At 44.6% G+C, this 24,800-nt stretch overlaps 2 protein-coding genes, 1 long non-coding RNA gene and 1 pseudogene across 4 annotated transcripts; 2 read left to right on the plus strand and 2 right to left on the minus strand.

The window, feature by feature from the left end:
- Positions 1-1,530: 1,530 nt before the first annotated feature.
- Positions 1,531-3,520, minus strand: LOC123116865 (polygalacturonase ADPG1-like; annotated as a pseudogene).
- A 5,592-nt stretch (positions 3,521-9,112) lies between these two features.
- Positions 9,113-9,785, plus strand: LOC123089710 (uncharacterized). Its single transcript, XR_006442366.1, has 3 exons — positions 9,113-9,240; positions 9,322-9,390; positions 9,755-9,785. It is a non-coding gene; the product is annotated as an uncharacterized lncRNA (long non-coding RNA).
- A 184-nt stretch (positions 9,786-9,969) lies between these two features.
- On the plus strand, positions 9,970-10,683 carry LOC123117911 (uncharacterized). The gene has a single exon (XM_044538606.1). The coding sequence runs from the start codon at positions 10,171-10,173 to the stop codon at positions 10,681-10,683; it is 513 nt and encodes a 170-aa protein (XP_044394541.1). The 5' UTR covers positions 9,970-10,170.
- Positions 10,684-11,727: 1,044 nt separating this feature from the next.
- On the minus strand, positions 11,728-15,701 carry LOC123189156 (importin subunit beta-1). 2 transcript variants are annotated; one of them, XM_044601508.1, is made up of 3 exons: positions 15,398-15,701; positions 12,276-14,700; positions 11,728-12,110 (listed from the first exon to the last, which is right to left on the minus strand). In XM_044601508.1, exons 2-3 carry the CDS (start codon positions 14,687-14,689, stop codon positions 11,915-11,917), a joined length of 2,610 nt encoding a protein of 869 aa, XP_044457443.1. In that variant the 5' UTR covers positions 14,690-14,700; positions 15,398-15,701; the 3' UTR covers positions 11,728-11,914. The 2 variants fall into 2 exon arrangements, with proteins under 2 accessions (XP_044457443.1, XP_044457439.1); XM_044601504.1 differs by having other exon boundaries at positions 12,276-14,705.
- Between the last annotated feature and the right edge of the window lie 9,099 nt (positions 15,702-24,800).

Below are 24,800 nucleotides of genomic sequence, written 5' to 3' on the forward strand. Positions count from 1 at the left end.
TGATTTTGCTTTTTATACGGATCACACCAAAGCGTATTTGATCTTGAAACTTCATAGATATGTACTATACACCTCAATGTTCTTGTGTATTGCATATTGGATAAAACTCCCGAAAATTAATGTTATGTTACAAAGCCAAATTACTTCATACGTAAGAGTTTGGTCCAATGAAGAATTGTTTTTTTTTTCTTGAACATGCTTGGAAGCATGTAATTTTCATCAAGAAAATACCTCAAAGATGATTGAATGAACAAAATATACACAGATTTACAAAAAGAGCATTGCATCAAAGCCCATATTTTTTAAAAGGCAGAAAATATATTTTGAAGTTCCAAATTTTCTGAAAGAAAATACAAATGAGCCTAGGGATGTATATAACATCTACATAAATTTTCATTATGAAATATGTTTTGGTTAAGGTACACACACAAAATAAATTAATGATACTCTAACACATGTACTATTCACTATAAAAGTCCATGATTTTGCTTTTTATACGGATCACACCAAAGCTTATTTGATCTTGAAACTTTATAGATATGTACTATACACCTCAATGTTCTTGTGTATTTGCGTATTTGATTTGATCTTAGAACTCCGAAAATTAATTTTATGTTACAAAGGCAAATTACTTCATACGTAAGAGTTTGGTCCAATGTAGAATTGAATTTTTTTTCTTGAACATTCTTGGAAGCATGCAATTTTCATCAAGAAAATATCTCAAAGATGATTGAACGGACAAAATATACACAGATTTACAAAAAGAGTATTGCATCCAACAATAGTGCTTTTTCTAGAGCGAAACTACAGAAGATAGGGGTAAGCAGTAACTAGAACCTGCAATCGAATTGGCCGAATTGGGCAAAGCGAAAGTTGACGGAAAGGGCACACATAACAATGCCTATGGAGTCGTCGTGTTGACCATCGTAGGCCTTGGCTTGAGCTTCTATGAGCAAAACATATAAATAGCAAATCATAAAGTACATGTTGGTGTTGTGTGGCCCATCAACATTTCCTTTGTAATTGTTTACTGTTTATATAACCGTATGCTTAATTAATTTTAGCTTCATCCGCAAAAAAAAAACCCTCAGTTTTAGCTTGGCCCAGTAGCTGGTAGGCAAGCTCGGCTCAAGCCTAGATGGCTTGCTGAGCTCTGAAAAGATACTAGTAGTACATTTTAACCAAATATAAGCAAAAAATTCAAATTTGTCAAATGAACATGAAAACATTCTCGTAACTCAATCAACCTTTCTTGGGTTAACTGTGAAATTATGAGCATATTAGTTGGCGTAACAACATCTAGAGCCATGTCTTGCTTCAATATCCTCGAGTAAACAACCAACCAACAAAGGATGCCTAGCTAACCTAGACCTAGCACAACACGTGGATATAAGCTCGATGGACTGAAGCACCATACCAAAAGTTGTCACTGGAAACCACAACAAAGATCAAGAGTGCTCAAAACCGAGTCACCGGGCGATTGCCTCATGAACATAGGGATCATGACCCCCGAAGAAATTCACACCACCCACGCATCAAATCTTTGATCAACTCAGTATCTTGTTTATCCAGGAAATTAGTTGTACGCCTTACAAACTCAGTTCTCATAAGGTGATCATATAAATGACACAAGGTGTATGATTTGTATAGATACGAATATTTGCAGTACATAAATGTCAAATCCATATCCACAAGATTATACTATTTACTTTGTTGTTGTTGTTGTTGTTGTTGTTGTTGTCTCAGCAGGTCTTGGGATCTACATTGGTGCCAGATTCGGTTAGCTTGGCATTGTTGCATACACTTGTCGCGGAAGCGTGCATGTGCTTGTGCCCACGGTCATGAAATGTAAGCTTCACGTCTTGCAACAATATATCGCGGCATGGGACGGTGTCGCTGCAGTCCAGCTTGATAGCTTCTTTCGTCGCGCTGGTGCCCCGTATGTTCTTGAACCGAATGTTGCTGAACTCCACCGCCGAAGTTTGTTTCTTGCACGGCTTAGGGTTGGCGGGATCCGCCGATGTGCAGTAGTTCTGGTCGATGATTATGGGGTTATGGACCTCCTCCATGGTTATGTCCTCGAAGGTGACGTCCTTGGCCTACCCTTTTCCTCCCTGCCACGACTTCATGCGCGCGCCGTTGGTCGTGCCGGAGAGGTGCGCCTTGTAGATTGTTATGTTGGAGACTCGGGCCTCCGAGTTGTCGCCGCCTAAGCTCCCGATGCTGATCCCGTGTCCCGGGCCACAGGTTATCCTCGAAGCGTAGAGGTTTTCGGTTCCGGTCTCGATGGACATGCAGTCGTCCCCTGTTTTAATGTCGCAATCCAGGACCTGGATGTCCTTGGTGCGAGCAATGTGGATCCCGTCGTTCATGGGGCTGTCGCCGGGGGCGGTGATGGTGATGCCCTTGAGGAGCACGTCCTGGCAGTCCTCGACCGACATGTGGATCTGCTGGCTGTTGAGGAGCCGGATGTTCTCCACCGTGAGGTTGTTACACCTGCTGAGCAGCAGCGCCATCGGGGCGTTGCTGCACTTGAGCTTCTTGTCCACCCGGCAAGAGGTCTTCCACCACGCCTCGCCGTTGCCGTCGATGGTCCCGTCGCCGGTCACGGTGAGCCCGTCGACGTTGCGTGTTGAAATATATTGCCCATCTCTCTCCATCAGTTCGGATTTTTGGATGAGTTGGCTGGTGCATGAATTCAATATGGTATCCGAGCCAAGAGGTCTTGAGTTCAAGACCCTGCCAACGCAGTATTAAATAAAAACGATTCTGCGGCCTACATCGATCCCACGTCGCCTAGACATGAGGGGGAGTGTTGAAATATATTGCCCATCTCTCTCCATCAGTTCGGACTTTTGGATGAGTTGGCTGGTGCATAAATTCAATATTGCGGAACATGATCCACCACCTCATGTTCTCCTCGGGCCATGCCGACCGGCTGGCGGGCGCCACCAGCTTGCCGTCCAGCCTGAAGGTGACCGGGGACCTGCACTTGCCCGAGAAGGTGGTCTGCTTCACGAGGTATGTCTTCTCCCTGGGGACCACGAGGGTGGCCGGCTGAGGCGAGGAGCAAACCGCGGCCCATGCTTCCCGGAACGCCGGCGTGTCGTCGTGTTGGCCGTCGCCGACGGCTCCGTAGCTCGCCACGTCGACCTCGGCGACGGCGCTTTCACCACTCTGAGAAGGCTCGGGAGAAGGCGCGGGAGAAGGTGCGGGAGAGGGCGCCGGGGAAGGCTCGGGAGAAGGCCCGGGAGAAGGCTCGAGTAGCTTGCGGTGGCGCCCGGCAGCAACTGCTCTGTGGTAGCCGGTAGCCGCGTAGGTCGAGGGTCTGAGTAGGCATGAGCTTCTTCCGTCTTAGGTTGGGACGAACGTCGTTGCTGCTGGTACGTCTACCGCCGGCGGCGGCGGCGGCGATGCTGTCTGCGTGAGCAATGGCCGGCACGAGGAGGAGCAATAGCAGCCCGAGGATGAGAACTGCCGCCAGCACTACCAGCGCACGGCGGCGGAAGGACGACGACATGCCTCCTTTGGTATATGGAAGGTAGCTAGCTAGCTATCTTTTTTTGCTTCTCGTGCGTTGCGAGCTTGTATCTCTTGCCTTTCGTTGCGTTTGCGTTGCTTGTGCTTTTATGGCCTACAAAGCTTTGGCAGGTCGTTCAAAGTCGGGCACCGACTCGGGCACTCAGTCCGGCGGCAGTAGAATATGGATGTACGTTAGGCGTCTGAGTTCGAATCCAAAACAGAGGAGCACGCCGTCGCCGAGAGAGACTCCAACTCTCGTAGCTTCGTCTCTTCCTCGTCTATTACCGACATGCTCAGCCTCAACTCCGAGCCAAGCAACCGTGCCCCAGCCCCAGCCCGCGAGTTGCGCGCCCTCCTCCCGAGCACGCCCATCTACTCGCCGGACAAGCCGTCCTTCAAAAGGATTAACTTTTGACGACCAACACTAGACAGAGGAGCACGCCGCCGACAGCCCGAGACTCCGTTGAGGGAGGTGCAACCCTGCTACTCTCGTCCTCGCTTTCTAATAGCATCTTCAACAAGCGCGCAACCACGCGACGCGTTAAAACATGTTCATAGCGCCGAACTAGAAACTTTTTGCACGACGCAGGGTTCTAGCGGCCGCTGCAAAAAATTGCGCGCGCCGCTCCAACAGACGCGCTAAACTTTTCAGCGCGCGCCAGCAGCCGGCGCTTGCAACATGTTCATTTTGACAATATGATGACATTTCAAACATAAAAAAAAAGACATAGCTTAGTTCAAATGTACGGCATATCAACGATCATGCCACATCATCGTCCATCCATGTTCAAAATCATGTACGGCATATTTACGTCTGCACGTTGAAATCTCGTAACGCTACGAAATATTCGCGTTTTCCATTTTTACCCTCGACCGCATCGCTCTCAGTCTCTCTGTCTCGCTCGCCCCTATCGCTCTCTGCCTCTCTCCCACCGCATCTCCCTCGCCCGCGTCGCCGCGCATCTCCCTCGCCCGCGTAGCAGCCGCATCTCCCTCGCCTGCTTCGCTGCATCTCCCTTAACCGCGTCGCCGCTGCCCTCTTTCTCTCGCGTCATCCCTGGTTCGTCGTCCCAAGATTCGATTTTTACCACCGGAGGAGCTGCTGGAGTCGGAGGAGCTGCGGGAAGAGGAACTGTGGAGGTGAGGAGCTGCCGGATCTGTGCGGCGGTGGGGAGCTGCTGCATCTGTGCGGCGGTGACGAGGAGTAGTAGGCGATGGTGAGCAGTTGGACCCACGACGGCACCTCCGCCCTGCCCAAGCGCGTCGTACACCACCTGACGCCGAAGGATGCGGTCGAACACCACCTGCAGCAGCTTGTCGTCGCCGCGGCCGCCACCGTCCTCCTCGCGCGCGGCCTCCATGAGCGACTCCTTGAGGAGCAGCCGTTGCGTCAGGTGGCGAGTGGATGGACGTGGTGGCCCGGCTGTGCGTCCATGGATGATGGCTCCTTGAGGTATTGCTCTCTCTTCCTCTTCCTGTCTCTTCTCCGTGAAAACTTAATGTCAGATGGAGATTCTTGTGTACTGCTAGGAGTAGTGCTAGCAAATGGAGATTCTTGTGATCTTGTGTACTGCTAGGAGTAGTGCTAGCAAATGTTACAGATGCTAATGTCAGTTATGAGGCCTTAATTGCCTACCGAGCTCTCTGTAATCAACCAAGTAGCAGCAGCACTCCAACATTTCTTCAAAGGTTTACTGTTGATGGTCGATTGTTTTGCTTCAGTTGTCGTTCGGTTCAGAGTTCCAATACTTTGTTGTGCTTGCAGGGCGACGCTGACGGTGGTGCTTGTGGTGCCCGACGCTGACGATTTTACTACTCCTCTTGCAATAGTACTGTTGTTTCCTCACCAACATCTGTGCTAGTGTAGTTTTGGTTAAATTTGCAATGAGCTAATGGAGTATTGTACTCCTCTTGCAGCAGTACTGTACTGTACTCATCTTACAGTAGTTAGTGAGTACTCCAACAGTACTTACTGTAGTTTCTCTCCATCTTCTCTCAATTTTAAATGAAACTTTAATTTAAACTTTAAAATTAACTGAAGCTTTACTTCAAAACTGCAATTGTTGTGCTGTAGTTTATGTAGTTTCAGTACTGTTTTGGAGTAGTGGTTGCAAAATTTGGAGTAGCAAGCAGATCCAGTATTTGGAGTACCTGAATAATCAGATTTGGAGTTTCTGATTTACTGTCATATTAGCTTGGAGCAGTAGCAGTGCTTGCTCTGCTCTTCTCTTCTCAAATAAAAAAAGTGAGTTCAAGATTTGGAGTAGTGTAGATCTTCTCTTCTCTTTTCAGTTAATTTAAATTAACTCAAACCTTTCAGATTTGGAGTATTAATTAAACTAACTTAAACCCTTTTATGTTAATTAAACTAATTAAATGAAATCTTTTGCTGTTTAGTGGAGTAATTTAGTGTATATTGCTCCTCTCCTCTCCTCTCTCTTCTCTTCTCTTCTCTTCTCTTCTCTTCTCTTCAGTACTCCACTAAATTGGAGTACTTGGCAGTAGGAGTAGTTCTTGGAGTAGGAGTATAGTGTAGGACAGCAGTAGTATATTTATTAATAAAGCATTGCAGTACTCCTGGACGTTAGTACTCCATGGAGTTACTCCAATAGCTTAATCCAGTTACTTACTCTCTTCTTATCTCTCCTCTCTTCTCTTCTCTTATCTGGAAATTAACTGTAAATTAAAACCTTTCCTGTTAATTAAATCTAAAATAAACCTTTTCTGTTAATTAAATCTAAATTAAACTTTTTCTGCTAATTAAATCTAAATTAATCCTCTCCTTTTCTATTCCACTCCTTTCCTCTCCTAGCCCTTTCCTCCTAAGAAAATAAGAGAATTCACTCCACACAAGCCGATGCAAACATATGGAGTTAAAATGATCATACAAATGGAGCAAAAAAATCCACTCCACACAAGCCTTTGCAAACATACTCAGATATGGATGATAATCATACTCCACACAAATAATAACAAGGATGCAACAAGCATACTCCACAAGCCTCATCTCAGGTCTCTTGACAACAAGCATTCAGGCCTCTTCCATCACTGAACCCTCGCCATTAGCCCTAAGTTGTGTAGGGCATTTGCGTAAACCTCTTGAGGGCACGACAATCTTGGAGGTAGCTTCCCAAGACCCTCAAGTCTTTCCTTGTTCACATGTGGTATTTTATACCCATTGCCCCCAGCATGGTTCAGGATCTCAATCATGCACGTTTGCAGAGTTAGGAAAATTCTGTTGAGCTTGTAAACCTCATAGCCATCAAATTCCTCCAAAACACCATTAATAAGGTCTTGTAGTGTTTTAGGACTCAGACAATCTGTCAGGGATTGCAGCGAGTTGAAAAACCCAAGGTCAAGCACATTCAAATCAGGGCTATTGGCTGGTTGTTGTATTATTCTGATATCAAGTCCAGTTTTTTCGACGGCAGCTAGAAATTCTGGGTCATTTGGCAAGATACGGGGCTTAGCGTTATCCTGCTGGATGTAGATGGTCTGTCCAGCATCACTTTCAGGCCAAACTGCTTGTATCGCTGGTAAGATCTTCTATATCAGGAACTCCCTCATCACTTTTCTGTCGACCTTTATTGACTTTGTCTCTATTGTACCTCTGGGCCTGTTATCACTTCTCCTCTGAGCAGGAACTTCTTTCACGAATGGCCAGATACCAATTTTCCCAGAGAAGGTCACGTTTCCTTCACGGTCCCACCTTGGCCTAGCAACGACCGTTAAAACATCACCTTGCCAATACAGTTGCCATGTATAGGCCTCGTAGGCTCCTCCCCATCCAGCAGATAGTAGGTCTTATTTTTCTTTGTCATATTGAACCATTTTTCATCAATGTGCACAACATTATGCATTGTCTTGAATTTAGGCCTTGAAGTTTCGATCGTTGTCTCATCAAGCATTGACATACAAAATTCCATCCTATCCTTTTTATTCTTCTCTTTTAGAGCTGGCTTCACACAGTTTGTGTGTCTCTTTATCAAACTCAGCTTGAACTTTCTATGCAGTGTGGTAGGGCTACATCCGAGTTGCCAAGCTAGAGATCTGATAGTGGACCTCTTATTTAGTGGGATGGTAGGTATTTGCTCTAAATTGATGTCCTTTGGCTTTCTTCCAGAGTTTCCTTTTCTCTGATCGGAAACATCCACCTCTAAACCTTCTGAAATTTGCTCCATCGCCTTCTGCCAAACTCTTTGTATACTCCTCACTTCAACCTTACAAAAATGTGCAAGGTCTTTCTTATCATTTCTTTTGAATTTGCCACCTCTGCTCATGCACACTGAATGCAATGCCACATAAGCAGCATATTTTTGCTCGTTAGTGAGGGTTTTCTTTTTTCTAACTCCTTGCTCAACAACTGCAACAAGAAACAAAACAATGAAAAAATATATTAGTCCATGCTCAAATGATCAAATGAAAAACAACAAGAAATGATCAAATGATGAAATGCTCAAATGATAAATGAGCTACTGTTCATTTTCAGAAACTAGAGTTACTGTTCATTTTCAGAAACTTGCTAAATGAGCTACTCTTACTGTTCATTTTCAGAAACTAGAGTTACATTTTCAGAAACTTGCTAAATGAGCTACTCTTACTGTTCATTTTCAGAAACTAGAGTTACTGTTCATTTTCAGAAACTTGTTAAATGAGCTACTCTTACTAGTCAATGTCAAAATTTCTTGTGGTGATCTGATTTGGGAAAGGGGATCGGAGAGGTCTAATATTTTGGGGATTATTTCTAGGGTTCGTGGCATAGGCGATGCTCAGTTGGGGAAGAAAGGTGGCGCCTCATGCAAACACTTTGTGCAGTTTTAACTGAATGTACTCCCTCCGTTCCAGATTACTCGTCGAGTAATCTGGAACGGAGGGAGTATATGTTAGGAGCAATCCATGTGAACATTGAACAAATCGAGATTACTGCTGACTTATGGTTGAGGATGCCTGGTGTTCAGTGCAAGGACAATATGTTTGATGCCTGAACCTGAATCTGCGTTTGAGATCTGCCAAGACTTCCTCCCAGATATCTGATTTGTGAACCTATTTATTAAGATGCCCTCGTATGTACTCCTTCTCAGTTATCCTGCTTGCTGATTTCGCTAGCACAATGCATTTTTTGTCAATTGAAATTTGGTGCAAACACTCTGTCCAATTTCATCTAAATGTAAATTTCATCCAATTTCTGAGTTATCCTGCTTGCTGATTTTGCTATCACAATGCATTTTTTGTCAGTGCAAGGACGCGTTCTCTCAGCACGGCGATGTTACCCAAGGTAGTTATAATCAGTCTTCTTGCTGTTGGATCTGTTGTTTGACTGAATCAATTTGGGATGTCCTCTGCTTTGACTGCTTGATGTGCCTGTCATTTTAAGTGATATGCCATCCTGTGACAGTTGTGATACCAAAACAATGTCCCAAGGTAGCCATGGTCTAGGAAACAATTTATGACCTGATCTTAGAACTTGAATATGGCATCAAGTCCCAGGGAATGTGTGGGTTTAGAAAATCAATTTTCACACACGTTTAATACCAAACTTTGTTGTTAAACATTGTTAATACCAAATGGATTTTTTAATTGCTCAACACTGGCTAGCTACTCCATTATAGGGGTACAAATGAACTATTGATTGTTCATGGCAGGAGTACTGGAGCTCACCAACTGCATCTTGACCGGGATCGATGCCCTCTTCCTCTTCCATGTTCATATCATCTTGGAGTATGTCTTCTTCTTCGGCTGGAGTGCAGTTGAGATCAAAATCCATGCCTCTGCCCTGACTATGTCTATTTCCTTTTTCAGTTGCTGCCTGTTCTGAAGTTGGTGCAATGGAGCTTGGAGCTCCACCTGCTGGACCTGGAGCCTGTTCAGGTACTGCCACGGTATAAGTTCATGCAACATCAAGCACTATAGTACTCCAACATCATGCAATAGTACTGTTGTCATGAAAATGATGTTGCATGACGTTGTAAAAGTGATTCTGCCCCTGTAGTACTTCATCATGCAACTGTACTCCAACATCATGCTATTTTGTTAATGATACTCCAACATCATGCAATTGTTTCAGTAGTACTGATTTTTTGTTAATGATACTCCAACATCATTGGAGTACTGCACTTTTACTCCAATGCAGTACTGATTTTTTGAATCCTCCCAACATCATGCTCCAATACTGAATTTTGTCATACTAAATTTGCAACTGAATTGCCCCTTTTTGGACCTGTTGAACGACCAGGACCTGAAGTCAGCGGTGATCTGCAGTACCTGGAGGTGGAGATGGCGAGGCCCTGGGAGGGTGGCGGCAATCTGCAGCAGGGCGCTGGCCTTGGGATGACGAGGTGGGGGATCTGCTGGCCTAGGAAGTTGGGGAGGATGGGAGGGGATCCGTTGGGCGAGATGGGAGGCGATGGAGGTGGAGGTGGAGGTGGAGGATCTGGGGGTGGGGGGCGACGGAGGCGGGGGCGATGGAGGTGGAGGATCCAGAGGTGGGGGGCGACGGAGGCGGGCGGATCTGGAAGACGACCTGGGTGGAGACGAGGAGAGAATTCAAAACTGAAGGGTAACCTGGTCATTTCGCTGCTTTTTCACCTGGTCGGAAAAAACCCCAGCGTCATGTATTTCGGAACGGAGGGAGTAAATAGCAAGTAGGCAATGGAATCAGCGGGGGCGACCGCCAGCGTCGGCGCCGAGAAGAATTCATGGCCGGAGGTGGTCGGCCTGTCTTCGGAGGAGGCCAAGAAGAAGATCACAGAGCACAAGCCCGACGCCGGCGCCGAGAAGAATTCATGGCCGGAGGTGGTCGGCCTGTCTTCGGAGGAGGCCAAGAAGAAGATCACAGAGCACAAGCCCGACGCCGGCGCCGAGAAGAATTCATGGCCGGAGGTGGTCGGCCTGTCTTCGGAGGAGGCCAAGAAGAAGATCACAGAGCACAAGCCCGACGCCGGCGCCGAGAAGAATTCATGGCCGGAGGTGGTCGGCCTGTCTTCGGAGGAGGCCAAGAAGAAGATCACAGAGCACAAGCCCGACGCCGGCGCCGAGAAGAATTACGTCCACGTCGTTCCGCCCGACGCCTTCTGTCACCATGGATTACAACACCGGCCGAGTCAAGGTGTTCGTCGACTCCAGCGACAAGGTCACGAAAGCTCCCAGGATTGGCTTAGCTAGCTGGGCTCATCCTTACGTTTGTACCAATAAATGAGGACGTAATTCTGTTTAGCTGTACCCTGTAAGCTTGTGTACTGATGTATTCAGAAGATGCTCCAGTGCGCCTAGATCTAATGTAGAGAAGATACAAAAGGAGATCAGGCCGGGGAATAGTTAAAGTAATGAAATACCGATACATGCAAGAAAATTTAGTGCAAATGTAGATTACAACCATACCACCAACAGATTGGTGTCACTCTTCTGTTATTAAAAAAACAACTCACAGTGACATAGTTCCAACCATGCCTTTTTTTTCACTACAAATATTTTGTTCGAGACTAGGTGAGTGCTGCCAGGATATTGCTCTGTAAATAGAAACAGCAAACGTATCTTTTTCAAAACTAATCCAGGACGTTAACAGCAGCAGTACATGCACATTTGAAGGATAACTCAATCTAATCAAATAGAAAAAGCAGTCATCTATTCCTTTTTGAGAACCAGTCATGCATTCATGATTCAGATTCCAGGCACACACAAAAATAGTTCGAGTCTGAAGATTGGTCAGGTTGGTTAAAACTTCAGGTAGTCAGCGTTACAAAAACAAACAAATAAATAAATGTGAGAATAAAAAACCTGAGAAAGGATCGGTCAGATCAGGCCAACTGGGTTGAGTCATGGCGGTGGCGTGGAGAAGGTGCAGACCAGTGATGTGGACCCACAATGAAATGGTGCCTGCGCCGCTTCTGTCCGTGCACAACATTAGTACTCATATAACGAGTTACCTGAGAAAAGCCCTCTGCAAAGATGTTTCTCCAGCACAATGTTACAACACCATATGTTCAAAATAAACTCCACTGAAAGAATTCCGACAAAATGACATGGCCATAATTCATGCCAATAGTGTGACAAGTCATATATAGCGACAACAAGGATCAATCAGGTAGCATGAAACCATATTAACAAGAACACTGCACTGCAATAGAACATATACCAACAACAAGGACCAATCAGGCAGGATGAAAGCATATGACAGAAAAAGACTAAAGTAACATAGACAACATAGCATGGATAAGCAACAAGTCAAACACATTAGTAAGTTTAGCAGTTCAAGTCGAACACATCACTGAAGGATCCCCTACTACTGACACTACATATACATTGGAATTCTTCCATTCATCCGTGGCAAATGGACTTTACAGATGCACAAGAAGAAACCTCCAGCAAAACCAACAACAGAAAATGATTTCGCATATTAAGCAACCACTGCTTGGTTTATCATTCCCTGCGCCCACGATGCAGTCTCCCTGACCTCTTCGTCCGAATCAAGGCACTCCCTAAAGAATTCGACATGGAAGAGGTGGTTCCTGAACAGATCTTTTGATATTGGGCCAAGTGTATCCGCGAGATCACCAAGGACTGCAACTGCAGCCTTTGTCACACTCTCATCCCTGAAAGCAGACATATGCATATACTGCTAAGAAACGGAACAGTCACTCATATAAAAAAAAAAGGGCAACCTGGTGCATGTAGCTCCCGCTTGCGCAGGGTCCAGGGAAGGGTCCGACCACTTTGGGTCTATAACTAGAAGAAATGACAATGAAAATGATGTGCACCTGCTCCCATCCTTGTAGACAGCTTCGGTGAACTGCAACAGGTGGGTTGCATAAGGTACCATCAGCTGAGCTTTTGGACCTTTTATACCCTGTAATATGCCAGAGTAAGCCTCAAATATTCCCCGTCTGAGCTGATTACCATAGTGAACCATATCATCGTCACTTTGATCTAAAACAACAAGAAGCTCAGCAGCTCCTTGAAGCATTGGCATGGCATATGGCAGGTATTTCTCAAAATTCTCGCCAATAGCAAGAGCAATGTCTCCAAAGCATGAGAAAATGGGAGGTTTGACAGACCGGTTGAGCATTGGATTTGAAAGATCCTTGAGGAGAACAGTCATAATTCCATCACAGAATGGCAACACTTTATCTTCTAGTGTACGGCAAATGTCACCCACCACTCCAACAGAAATGGAGCATACTTGGTATTCTTCATGATTCTGCAAGCCTGCTTCAAGGTACTTGAAAAACTCCGGCATGTATTTTACAAAATCTGGACCAATAGCATCCGCAAGAACACCAATAGCAAGCATTGCTTCTTCATGTACAGTAGAACCGTGGCAAGCAAAGACACGGAGAAACAGAAACATCAACTGATCAGCATTCTGGGTGATAATGGGCTCCGCATCTGAGTTGCTCAGTTTCGGGACGATGACCTGCAGTACACCGCACAGCAAAGCCTGCAGGTCACTCTGGTTCTCCTTGTCGCCTGATGAAAATATTTCCAGATCAAATGTCAACTTCAATCTTCTCATGACCTCCAGCAATAACTGGCCTATAATGCTTGAAGTTTCATCTATGTTGCTGACTCTCACAATCTCATTCAATGCTTCATAAGCAGATGAACGAAGCCTAAAATGGGTCGTGTCAGCACAGTCCGAAGCAGAAAGGAGAGTGGTGATGACACTAGGAAGATAAGGTGTAAGCACAGAAGAAACTGAATCTGCTGTATTTTCATAACCTTGGGCAAGAAAGTATATAGCTCCACAGACTTTCTCAGCCACATTTGGAGCATCCTTACTACTCTCGAGCAACACTGTCATGATACGCATAAGGTTTCCACTTGTTACAATTGGATTCACACTTGTTGGAGAATGCAAAAATTCAAACACACGCCCAAGAGTCCATGCAGTGGTGTCTTTTACCTGGCTGTTGGGATCTTTCATTGCATTGAGCAAGAAATCGAGTCCAGCATGTACCAGTGGAGCAAGTTTCGAAAGAGAAGGACCGTCAAGGATAGAACCAAATGCAAAAGTAGCTGCCTCACGACAATGCCAATCTGGATTTGTGATGTTAGCCTCAACAAATGGCATGACAAGAGGGACAATCGCATCACCAACAGCTTTAGCAATGAGTCCAAGGCACGTCCCGCTACTCATGGAAATGTTCCAGACATTATCATCTTGCTCTTGCTCTTCCTCTTGCTTCAACAGAGTTTCGAGCAGCATTGGAACAAGTGAAGGGAGTGCCTTTTCTATAAAGCGAAAATTTGCACTAGAGTCGGCATTGTCATATCCCTCATATTCTTCTTGGAGTTGAATCTCTTCATCACAAATTGTGCTCCAGAACTCAATAGCTTGAAGTGCAACTGATTCTTCATCTCCTTTGACAGCGTTAGACGTCAGGTTAAATACAGTTTGCATATAAGGTTCCAAGTGCATATAATATATGGATGCAATTGCAACAAGGCATTCAAAAGCTGCCTGTCTGATCTCCACTCCATTAGATACAGCAGTCTCGCAAATTACCTTCACTATATAATTCCTCTCCATATCATTTGCAAAGTTGCTATCAGCAAAATAAAGAGCGTTATATAGAGCTTTAACTGCTGCAAGACGGACTTCAACACTTAGCTCTGCCTGGTTCATTCCCTGGACCACAGCGGTCAGAACAGCATTGACTTGATCCTGCTCCAAGTGCTCAGGAGAAATCTCCTCGCAGACATACCCCAGCGCCTCTAGAGTTGCTTGCTTCAGTGGCGCAGATGCACCCTGCTGCGTCATGTTTCCCAATAACTTGGCAATGAGGTCTGGCCATTCACGACGGGGCATCTCAATGGAGGCGACCTTTGCAATAACCTGTGATGAGACCTGCCTTGCATCAGGCACCGAAGATCCTAGCGTTAGCAGCAACGATTCCTTAATCCTCGATTTGATCGACAAGTCCAGGCTGACCCATTGCTGACCAAGTAGCTCCTTCCTTGAACAATCCTTAGCATCCAACGAATTCTTAAGGATAATGCCAGCAAGTCTTCTAGACTCTGGCGGCCTTCCGTCATTCGAGAGCTCCACTGATAAGGACAGCAGGAACCTGGGAAGATTCTGCTCCTGAAACAGCTTAAGGCTGCTTTCTGCTACGGACCGAAGGTTACCGTCCGGAGATTGCGCAGCTAGGAGAATCTGAGTGATATCCATGGCTGTATCAACTGTCCTAACAAACATCAAACAAACATATTTTAACATTCTCAGAAAATGGAATTACATACGAATTAAATTAAACTAAAATTGGCACCCATCAACACTCCCCGGTAGCAGCTAGCACTTTTAGGTTTTAGCACACACAAGTAGTGGCGGAGACAGGGGGGACCAGCAGCCCCCCCCCCCCCCCCCCCCCCACTAAGATCACTGATTTGCTGCTAATTAGTAGATGAACAGTGTGTAATTTATACAAAAATACATGTATTAGTATTGTTTGGCCCCTGTTATCAAAAGTTTGAGTCATTTGGCCCCCCTGATCCTTAATTCCTGGCTCCGCCACTGCACACAAGACTTGTGAACCCCAGTTCCTCTGCCTCTTATTATTTTGAAAGCTACAGTATAGTAGTCCACAGCCTTTGCATTTTACCCAACTGACGAAACTTAGGTCGTCTGCTTCAGTCAAACGGTCCTTAAGGGCCAGTTTGACCCGGCCTATCATTAGTCTCCAAGCGGGTGCGTCCTGATTAAGCTATCTTCTCTTATCGAGCTACTTGAAAACATTATAACTGGTAGGTTTTGCTACACAACCAAAATTCCAAAATCTTTGACTTTTCTGAAAAAAAAATCGATTTTCACAAGAATGCTCGATGTCTGACAGATTGAGCAAGCAATGGAGAAGCGGCCATTCGGCGATAGGTGCCTTACCGTGTTGTCTGTAGCGAGTCTCGTTGGGGGCTGTGGCGGGGGCTTCACTGCTCCTCGGCAGCTCGCGCGCTCGCTCTTCAGCGACCGTGTGCCGCCTGTCCCGGTATCCCGCAGGTCGCCGCCGCCTTCCCGGCACCTTCCCTCGCCGGCGCTGATTACCGCCGGGCGGCCGGGGAGCTGCCGCTCCGCCGGGTGGGGTGGGGTCGGGTGGTGTAGCGGTTAGGGTTTGGGGATTTTGGGCGCGGGGTTTACTTTGGAGCTCGGTTGGTTCAACGATGCAGGAGGGGACGGGACAGGGAGACGGGAGGGGCGGCGGTCGGCTGTGGTTTCGCCTGTGGGCCGTGGACAACAACTGGCGCAACCGAGGGACTGGCTCATGAGATGGGCCAAACCATCCCGGCCCATCTAACCCGTCAGGCTAAAACGCACCATTATTTTACAGTCCAAACCTCCTTTATTCATTCATTCACAAGAATAATTGCTTTTGTCTCAAAAAAAGAATAATTGCTTCAGTTTTTTTAAAGAATGAGATCTATTATAAAAGTTCAACAGATGTACAAAACATCTCAAACATAATAAAAATTACATCGAGATTCCGAGACCACCGAATGACCACTACTGCGGTCAAATCGAGCCGCTGACGCACCGTTGTAGCACGCCCCTCTACCTGAACCGGCTTGACCTTGTCGTTGATAGTCAGGAAGTCTTCATGCACGTGCCCCTAACGAAGTAACGATCAGCTCTCTAGAGCCGCGGTCATCGTCGTTGAACCCTTGCATAGATTTTATGAAAAAGGGTTACCCTACTTTATATTACTCCCTTCGTTCCTTTATATAAGGTGTATTTGTTTTTTGATAAAAATCCAGAATGTAAGGTGCATTTCTTCTAATTCCTCATAATTCTCTTGTTAGCCCTCCAGAAAAAGGGAAACTATCTCTCTCATGATTTTCTATATCTCTCCTTGTAGCAGAAGAAGAAAAATATCTCTCTGTCGATTGCATGTATCTCTTACTTTCTTGGACTAATTGATTTACTTGCCACCAACCAACAAATTTGCCAAAGGTAATTTCGTTGAAACATGTCTGCGATTATGTTCCTTGGTCACCGTGCTAAAAATAATACATCTTACATAAAGAAACGGAGGAAGTATAAAGTAACCACCACAACATCGAGCAACAAATCCAAGTTCAAAAGTAAAACAAACAAACAAAGAGACACACACAAAAACAAAGGTACAAGATACTGAAAGAGCCACTACAAACTTTGAATGCCCAAGCGAGGTTTGAGCATCGAGGCTCTCGGTGAACAAGATCATGCATACGACGCGACAAGGATGATACGTCTCCAACGTATCAATCTTGGATATTTTATATGCATTATTATACTATTTTATATTAATTTTTGAGACTAACATATTAACCTAGTGCTCGGTGTCAGTTGTTGTTTTTTCCTTGTTTTTGTCTTCACGAAAAATCAATACTAAGCGAAGTCCAAACAAAACGAAACTTTTTGACGATTTTTTGGACCACAAAACACCCTGGAAGCTTCGGAGAAGGCCAGAAAGGGCACGGGATGGCCACAAGCTCGTAGGGCGCGCCCCACAAGCTTGTGGGCCCCCCGTGTTACTTCCAACCCTAATTTTTCTTCTATAAATACCCAATATTCCCTGTAGACTAGAGAGCACATCAAAAATATTTTTCGCCGCCGCAAGTTTCTGTCTTCGTGAGATCCCATCTTGAGACCTTTTTCGGTACTCTGCCAGAGGGGGATTCGACCACGGAGAGCTTCTACATCAACCTTGCTGCCCTTCCGATGATGTGTGAGTAGTTTACCACAGACCTACAAGTCCATAGCTAGTAGCTAGATGGCTTCTTCTCTCTCTTTGATCTTTCATACAATGTTCTCCTCGATATTCTTGGAGATCTATTTGATATCCGATGAATTGTGGGTTTATGATCAGATTATCTATGAATATTATTTGAGTCTTGCTTGAACTCTTTTATGCATGATTAACATAGCTTTGTATTTCTCTCGGGTCTATTGATTTGGTTTGGCCAACTAGATTGATTTTTCTTGCAATGAGAGAGGTGATTTGTAATGGGTTCAATCTGAAGGAAATATGCCCTAAAGGCAATAATAAAGTTGTTATTTAATATTTCCTTATTCATGATAAATGTTTATTATTCATACTAGAATTGTATTGATCGGAAATCTAAATACATGTGTGAATAGATAAACAAAAACCATGTCCCTAGTTAGCCTCTACTAGACTAGCTCGTTGAGCAAAGATGGTTAATGTTCCTAACCATGGACATGTGTTGTTATTTGATAACATGACCACATCATTAGGAGAATGATGTGATGGACAAGACCCATTCGTTAGCTTACATAATGATCGTTCAGTTTTATTGCTATTTCTTTCTCATACGTCTTCAACGTATCTACTTTTCCTAACGCTTTTCCTCTTGTTTTGGACTCTAATTTGCATGATTTGAATGAACCTAACCCCGGACTGAAGCTGTTTTCAGAAGAACTATCATGGTGTTGTTTTTGTGCAGAAATAAAAGTTCTCGGAATGGAACAAAACTTTGCGAGGAATTTTTATATAATAAATAAGAATTTCTGGAGCCAAGAACTACCGGAGAGGGGCACCTGGGTGGGCACAACCCACCAGGGCGCGCCCTCCTCTCCTGGCGCGCCCAGGTGGGTTGTCCCCACCTGGTGGCCCCACAGACCCTGAAACCAACGCTATAAAATCCTATTTTTCTAGAAAAAATCAGTGAGAAAGAATTATCGCGATCCACGAGACGGAGCCGCCGTCACCTCCTGTTCTTCATTGGGAGGATAGATCTGGAGTCCGTTTGGGGCTTCGGAGAGGGGGATCTTCGTTCTTCACCATCACCAACCCTTCTCCATCGCCAATTACATGATGCTCGCCACCAGGAGTGAGTAATTCCGTCGTAGGCTCGCTGGTCGGTGAGGAGTTGGATGAGATTCATCATGTAATCGAGTTAGTTTTGTTAGGGCTTGATCCCTAGTATCCACTATGTTCTTAGATTGATGTTGCTATGACTTTGCGCTTGTCACTTTGGGCCCGGTGCCATGATTCCATATCTGAACCGTTTATGTTATCACCATTATATCCATGTTCTAGATCCTATCTTACAAGTTATAGTCACCTACTACGTGTTATGATCCGGCAACCCCAAAGTGACAATAGTCGGGACCATTCCCGGTGATGACCGTAGTTTGAGGAGTTCATGTATTCACTATGTGTTAATGCTTTGTTCCGTTTCTCTATTAAAAGGAGGCCTTAATATCCCTTAGTTTTCAATATGGACCCCGCTGCCACGGGAGGGTAGGACAAAAGATGTCATGCAAGTTCTTTCCATAAGCACGTATGACTATTTACGGAACACATGCCTACATTATATTGACGAACTGGAGCTAGTGCCGTATCGCCCTAGGTTATGACTGTCTCATGATGAATATCATCCAACAAGTCACCGATCCAATGCCTACGAATTTATCCTATATTGTTCTTGCTAAGTTACTACTGCTATCATCACTGTTACACTTGCTACAAAATTACTGCTATCATTGTTACCGTTATCGTTACTGCTGCTACTATTATCAAAACTATCATACTACTTTGCTACTGATCACTTTGATGCAGATAATTAATCTCCAGGTGTGGTTGAATTAACAACTCAGTTGCTAATACCTTCAAATATTCTTTGGCTCCCCTTTGTGTCGGATCTATAAATTTGGGTTGAATACTCTACCCTCGAAAACTGTTGCGATCCCCTATACTTGTGGGTTATCAAGACCTTTTTCTGGCGCCGTTACCGGGGAGCATAGCTGAGTCACTTGGGATTATTACCAATTTATCACTATGAAGAATCTGAAGGATCCTAAGACTAAAATTTATCCCTCAAAGACGAGGGGAGGTAAGGAACTGCCATCCAGTTCTGCTTTAGATTCACCTTCTGTTATGAGTAAACTTGCACCACCACCACATGCTATTAATTCTGATATGTCGCAAGTTATTGATGATGCTACCTCTACTATGGATAATGCTTATGAAACTACTAGGGAAAAGCCTAGTAGTAGCGCGGGATAAATAGCTAGTAGTAGCGCATGTGCCCGCGCTACTACTACAACGCTACAACTAACTTGTAGTAGTAGCGCTGGTGCCACCCGCGCTACTACTAATTATCTGTAGCGGGTCTTATACCCCGCACTACTACTATTACTTTAAAAAAATCTCGATCCCGTGCGTGTTGTCAATGGCAGCAGTGGTTCGATCCAGTGACGGTTGGGGTCGCCGGAGGCATGAACGGGCAGCGGCAGACCAGATCCGGCGGTGGCTGTTGGAGAGGGCCCATTTCTATGGAAGAGCAAGGCAGCGGCATGGGGCACCTCTTCCCGACCATCTCAGATAGCTCCTGGTCGTCCATGGCGACGACTTGCACGGGGATGGACATGGTGTTGGGGAACGTAGTAATTTCAAAAAAAAAAATCTACGCACACGCAATATCATGGTTATGCATAGCAACGAGAGGGGAGAGTGTCGTCTACATACCCTCGTAGACCGTAAGCGGAAGCGTTATGACAATGCGGTTGATGTAGTCGTACGTCTTCACGATCGACCGATCCTCAGTACCGAACGTATGGCACCTTCGCGTCCAGCACACGTTCAGCTCGGTGACGTCCCGCGATCTCACGATCCAGTAGAGCTTCCGGGAAGAGCTTTGTCAGCATGACGGCGTGGTGATGGTGTTGATGAAGTTACCGACGCAGGGCTTCGCCTAAGCACCGCTACGATATGACCGAAGTGGACTATGGCGGAGGGGGGCACCGCACACGGCTAAAAGATCAATGATCAATTATTGTGTCTCCAAGGGGTGCCCCCTCCCCATATATAAAGGAGTGGAGGAGGGGGAGGGGGACGGCCTCCTATGGCGCGCTCCAATGAGGAGTCCTACTCCCACCGGGAGTAGGACTCCCCCCTTCCAAGTAGGAGTAGGAGTAGGAGAGGAAGGGAGAGAAGAAGAGAAGGAAAGGGGGGCGCCGCCCCCCTCCTTGTCCAATTAAGACAAGAGGGGGAGGGGGCGCGCGACTGCCCTGGCCGCCCCTCCTCTTCTCCCACTAAGGCACATTAGGCCCAATATACTCCCCGCGGGGTTCCGGTAACCCCCCGGTACTCTGGTATTTGTCCGAAACCTCCCGAAATACTTCTGGTGTCCAAACATAGTCGTCCAATATATCGATCTTTACGTCTCGATCATTTCGAGACTCCTCGTCATGTCCATGATCATATCCAGGACTCCAAACTACCTTCGGTACATCAAAACACAAAAACTCATAATACCGATTGTCACAGAACTTTAAGCGTGCGGACCCTACGGGTTCGAGAACTATGTAGACATGACCGAGACACATCTTCGGTTAATAACCAATAGCGGAAACTAGATGCTCATATTGGTTCCTACATATTCTACGAAGATCTTTATCGGTCAAACCGCATAACAACATATGTTGTTCCCTTTGTCATCGGTATGTTACTTGCCCGAGATTCGATCGTCGGTATCTCAATACCTAGTTCAATCTCATTACCGACAAGTCTCTTTACCCGTTCTATAATACATCATCCCGCAACCAACTCATTTGATACAATGCTTGCAAGGCTTATAGTGATGTGCATTATTGAGAGGGCCCAGGGATACCTCTCCGACAATCGGAGTGACAAATCCTAATCTCGATCTATGCCAACTCAACAAGTACCATCGGAGACACCTGTAGAGCACCTTTATAATCACCCAGTTACGTTGTGACGTTTGGTATCACACAAAGTGTTCCTCCGGTAATCGGGAGTTGCATAATCTCATAGTCATAAGAACATGTATAAGTCATGAAGAAAGCAATAGCAGTAAACTAAAATGATCAATGTGCTAAGCTAACGAAATGGGTCAAGTCAATCACATCATTCTCTAATGATGTGGTCCTGTTAATCAAATGACAACTCATGTGTATGGCTAGGAAACTTAACCATCTTTGATTCAACGAGCTAGTCAAGTAGAGGCATACTAGTGACACTATGTTTGTCTATGTATTCACACATGTACTAAGTTTCCGCTTAATACAATTCTATCATGAATAATAAACATTTATCATGATATAAGGAAATAAATAATAACTTTATTATTGCCTCTAGGGCATATTTCCTTCAGTCTCCCACTTGCACTAGAGTCAATAATCTAGTTCACATCTTTATGTGATTAGTTCACATCTCCATGTGACTAATACCCAAAAGGTTTACTAGAGTCAATAATCTAGTTCGCATCGCTATGTGATTAACACCCAAAGAGTGATCATGTTTTTCTTGTGAGAGAAGTTTAGCCTACGGGTCTGCAACATTCAGATCCGTATGTATTTCGCAAATTTCTATCTCTACAATGCTCTGCACGGAGTTACTCTAGCTAATTGCTCCCACTTTCAATATGTATCCAGATCGAGACTTAGAGTCATCTAGATCGATGTAAAAAACTTGCATCGACGTAACTCTTTACGACGAACTCTTTTATCACCTCCATTACCGAGAAATATTTCCTTAGTCCTCTAAGGATAATTTTGACCGCTGTATAGTGATCTACTCCTAGATCACTATTGTACTCTCTTGCCAGAAAGATGCTAAGGTATACAATAGGACTGGTAAACAGCATAGCATAGTTTATAGAACCTATGACTGAGGCATGGGGAATGACTTTTCATTCCCTTTCTATTTTCTGCTGTGGTCGGGTTTTGAGTCTTTACTCAACTTCACACCTTGCAACACAGGCAAGAACTCCTTATTCCATTTTGAACTACTTCAAAATCTTGTCAAGGTATGTACTCATTGAAAAACTTATCAAGCGTCTTGATCTATCTCTATAGATCTTGATGCTCAATATGTAAGTAGCTTCACCGATGTCTTTCTTTGAAAAACTCTTTTCAAACACTCCTTTATGCTTTCCAGAAAATTCTACATTATTTCCGATCAACAATATGTCATTCACATATACTTATCAGAAATGCGGTAGTGCTCCCACTCACTTTCTTGTAAATACAGGCTTCACCGCAAGTCTGTATAAAACCATATGCTTTGATCACTTTATCAAATCATATATTCCAACTCCGAGATGCTTGCACCAGTCCATAGATGGATCGCTTGAACTTGCTCACTTTGTTAGCACGTTTAGGATCGACAAAACCTTTTGGTTGCATCATATACAACTCTTCTTTTAAGAAATCCATGAAGGAATACAGTTTTGACATCCATTTGCCAGATTTCATAAAATGCGGCAACTGCTGACATGATTCGGACAGACTTTTAAGCATCGATACGAGTGAGAAAATCTCATCGTAGTCAACACCTTGAACTTGTCGAAAACATTTTGCGGCAATTCGAGCTTTGTAGATAGTAACACTACTACCAGCGTCCATCTTCCTCTTGAAGATCCATTTTTTCTTAATGACTCACCGATCATCGGGCAAGTCAATCAAAGTCCATACTTTGTTCTCATACATGGATCCCATCTCAGATTTCATGGCCTCAAGCCATTTCGTGGAATCTGGACTCATCATCGCTTCCTCATAGTTTGTAGGTTTGTCATGGTCAAGTAACATGACATCCAGAACAGGATTACCGTACCACTCTGGTGCGGATCTCACTCTGGTTGACCTACGAGGTTTGATAGTAATTTGATCTATAGTTACATGATCATCATCATTAGCTTCCTCACTAATTGGTGTAGGAGTCACAAGAACAGATTTCTGTGATGAACTACTATCCAATAAGGGAGCAGGTATAGTTACCTCATCAAGTTCTACTTTCCTCCCACTCACTTCTTTCGAGAGAAACTCCTTCTCTAGAAAGGATCCATTCTTAGCAGCGAATGTCTTGCCTTCGGATCTATGATAGAAGGTGTACCTAACTGTCTCCTTTGGGTATCCTATGAAGACACATTTCTTCGATTTGGGTTTGAGCTTACCAGGATGAAATTTTTTCACATAAGCATCGCAACCCCAAACTTTAAGAAATGACAACTTTGGTTTCTTGCCAAACCACAATTCATATGGCGTCGTCTCAACGGATTTAGATGGTGCCCTATTTAACGTGAATGCAGCTGTCTCTAATGCATAACCCCAAAATGATAGTGGTAAATCGGTAAGAGACATCATAGATTGCACCATATCTAATAAAGTACTATTACGATGTTCGGACACACCATTACGCTGTGGTGTTCCAGGTGGCGTGAGTTGCGAAACTATTCCGCATTGTTTCAAATGAAGACCAAACTCGTAACTCAAATATTCTCCTCCACGATCAGATCGTAGAAACTTTATTTTCTTGTTACGATGATTTTCCACTTCACTCTGAAATTATTTGAACTTTTCAAATGTTTCAGATTTATGTTTCATCAAGAAGATATACCCATATCTTACTCAAATCATCTGTGAAGGTCAGAAAATAACGATACCTGCCGCGAGCCTCAACACTCATCGGACTGCATACATCAGTATGTATTATTTCCAACAAGTTTGTTGCTCGCTCCATTGTTCCGGAGAACGGAGTCTTAGTCATCTTGCCCATGAGGCATGGTTCGCAAGCATCAACTGATTCATAATCAAGTGATTCCAAAAGCCCATCAGCATGGATTTTCTTCATGCGCTTTACACCAATATGACCTAAACGGTAGTGACACAAATAAGTTGCACTATCATTATTAACTTTGCATCTTTTGGCTTCAATATTATGAATATGTGTATCACTACGATCGATATTCAATAAACCATTCACCTTGGGTGTATGACCATTGAAGGTTTTATTCATGTAAACAGAACAACAATTATTCTCTGACTTTAAATGAATAACCGTATTGCAATAAACATGATCAAATCATATTCATGCTTAACGCAAACACCAAATAACATTTATTTAGGTTCAACACTAATCCCGAAAGTATAGGGAGTGTGTGATGATGATCATATCAATCTTGGAACCACTTCCAACACACATCGTCATTTCACCCTTAACTAGTCTCTGTTCATTCTGCAACTCTCCTTTCGAGTTACTAATCTCAGCAACTGAACTAGTATCAAATACTGAGGGGTTGCTATTAACACTAGTAAAGTACACATCAATAACATGTATATCAAATATACCTTTGTTCACTTTGCCATCCTTCTTATCCGCCAAATACTTGGGGCAGTTCTGCTTCCAGTGACCAGTCCCTTTCCAGTAGAAGCACTTAGTCTCAGGCTTAGGTCTAGGTTTGGGCTTCTTCACTTGAGCAGCAACTTGCTTGCCGTTCTTCTTGAAGTTCCCCTTCTTCCCTTTGCCCTTTTCTTCAAACTAGTG

This window comes from Triticum aestivum, chromosome 1A, assembly GCF_018294505.1.
Source record: "Triticum aestivum cultivar Chinese Spring chromosome 1A, IWGSC CS RefSeq v2.1, whole genome shotgun sequence".
Taxonomy (NCBI): Eukaryota; Viridiplantae; Streptophyta; class Magnoliopsida; order Poales; family Poaceae; genus Triticum; species Triticum aestivum.

Bases quoted from the DNA above. Each gene is read 5' to 3' on its own strand.
- LOC123189156 (XM_044601508.1), bottom strand. From the start codon at position 14,689: ATGGATATCACTCAGATTCTCCTAGCTGCGCAATCTCCGGACGGTAAC. The intron at 12,111-12,275 runs GTGCACATCATT...GTCTGCTTTCAG, and splicing joins GTCTACAAGGATGGGAGCAG to GGATGAGAGTGTGACAAAGG.
- LOC123117911 (XM_044538606.1), top strand. From the start codon at position 10,171: ATGGAATCAGCGGGGGCGACCGCCAGCGTCGGCGCCGAGAAGAATTCA.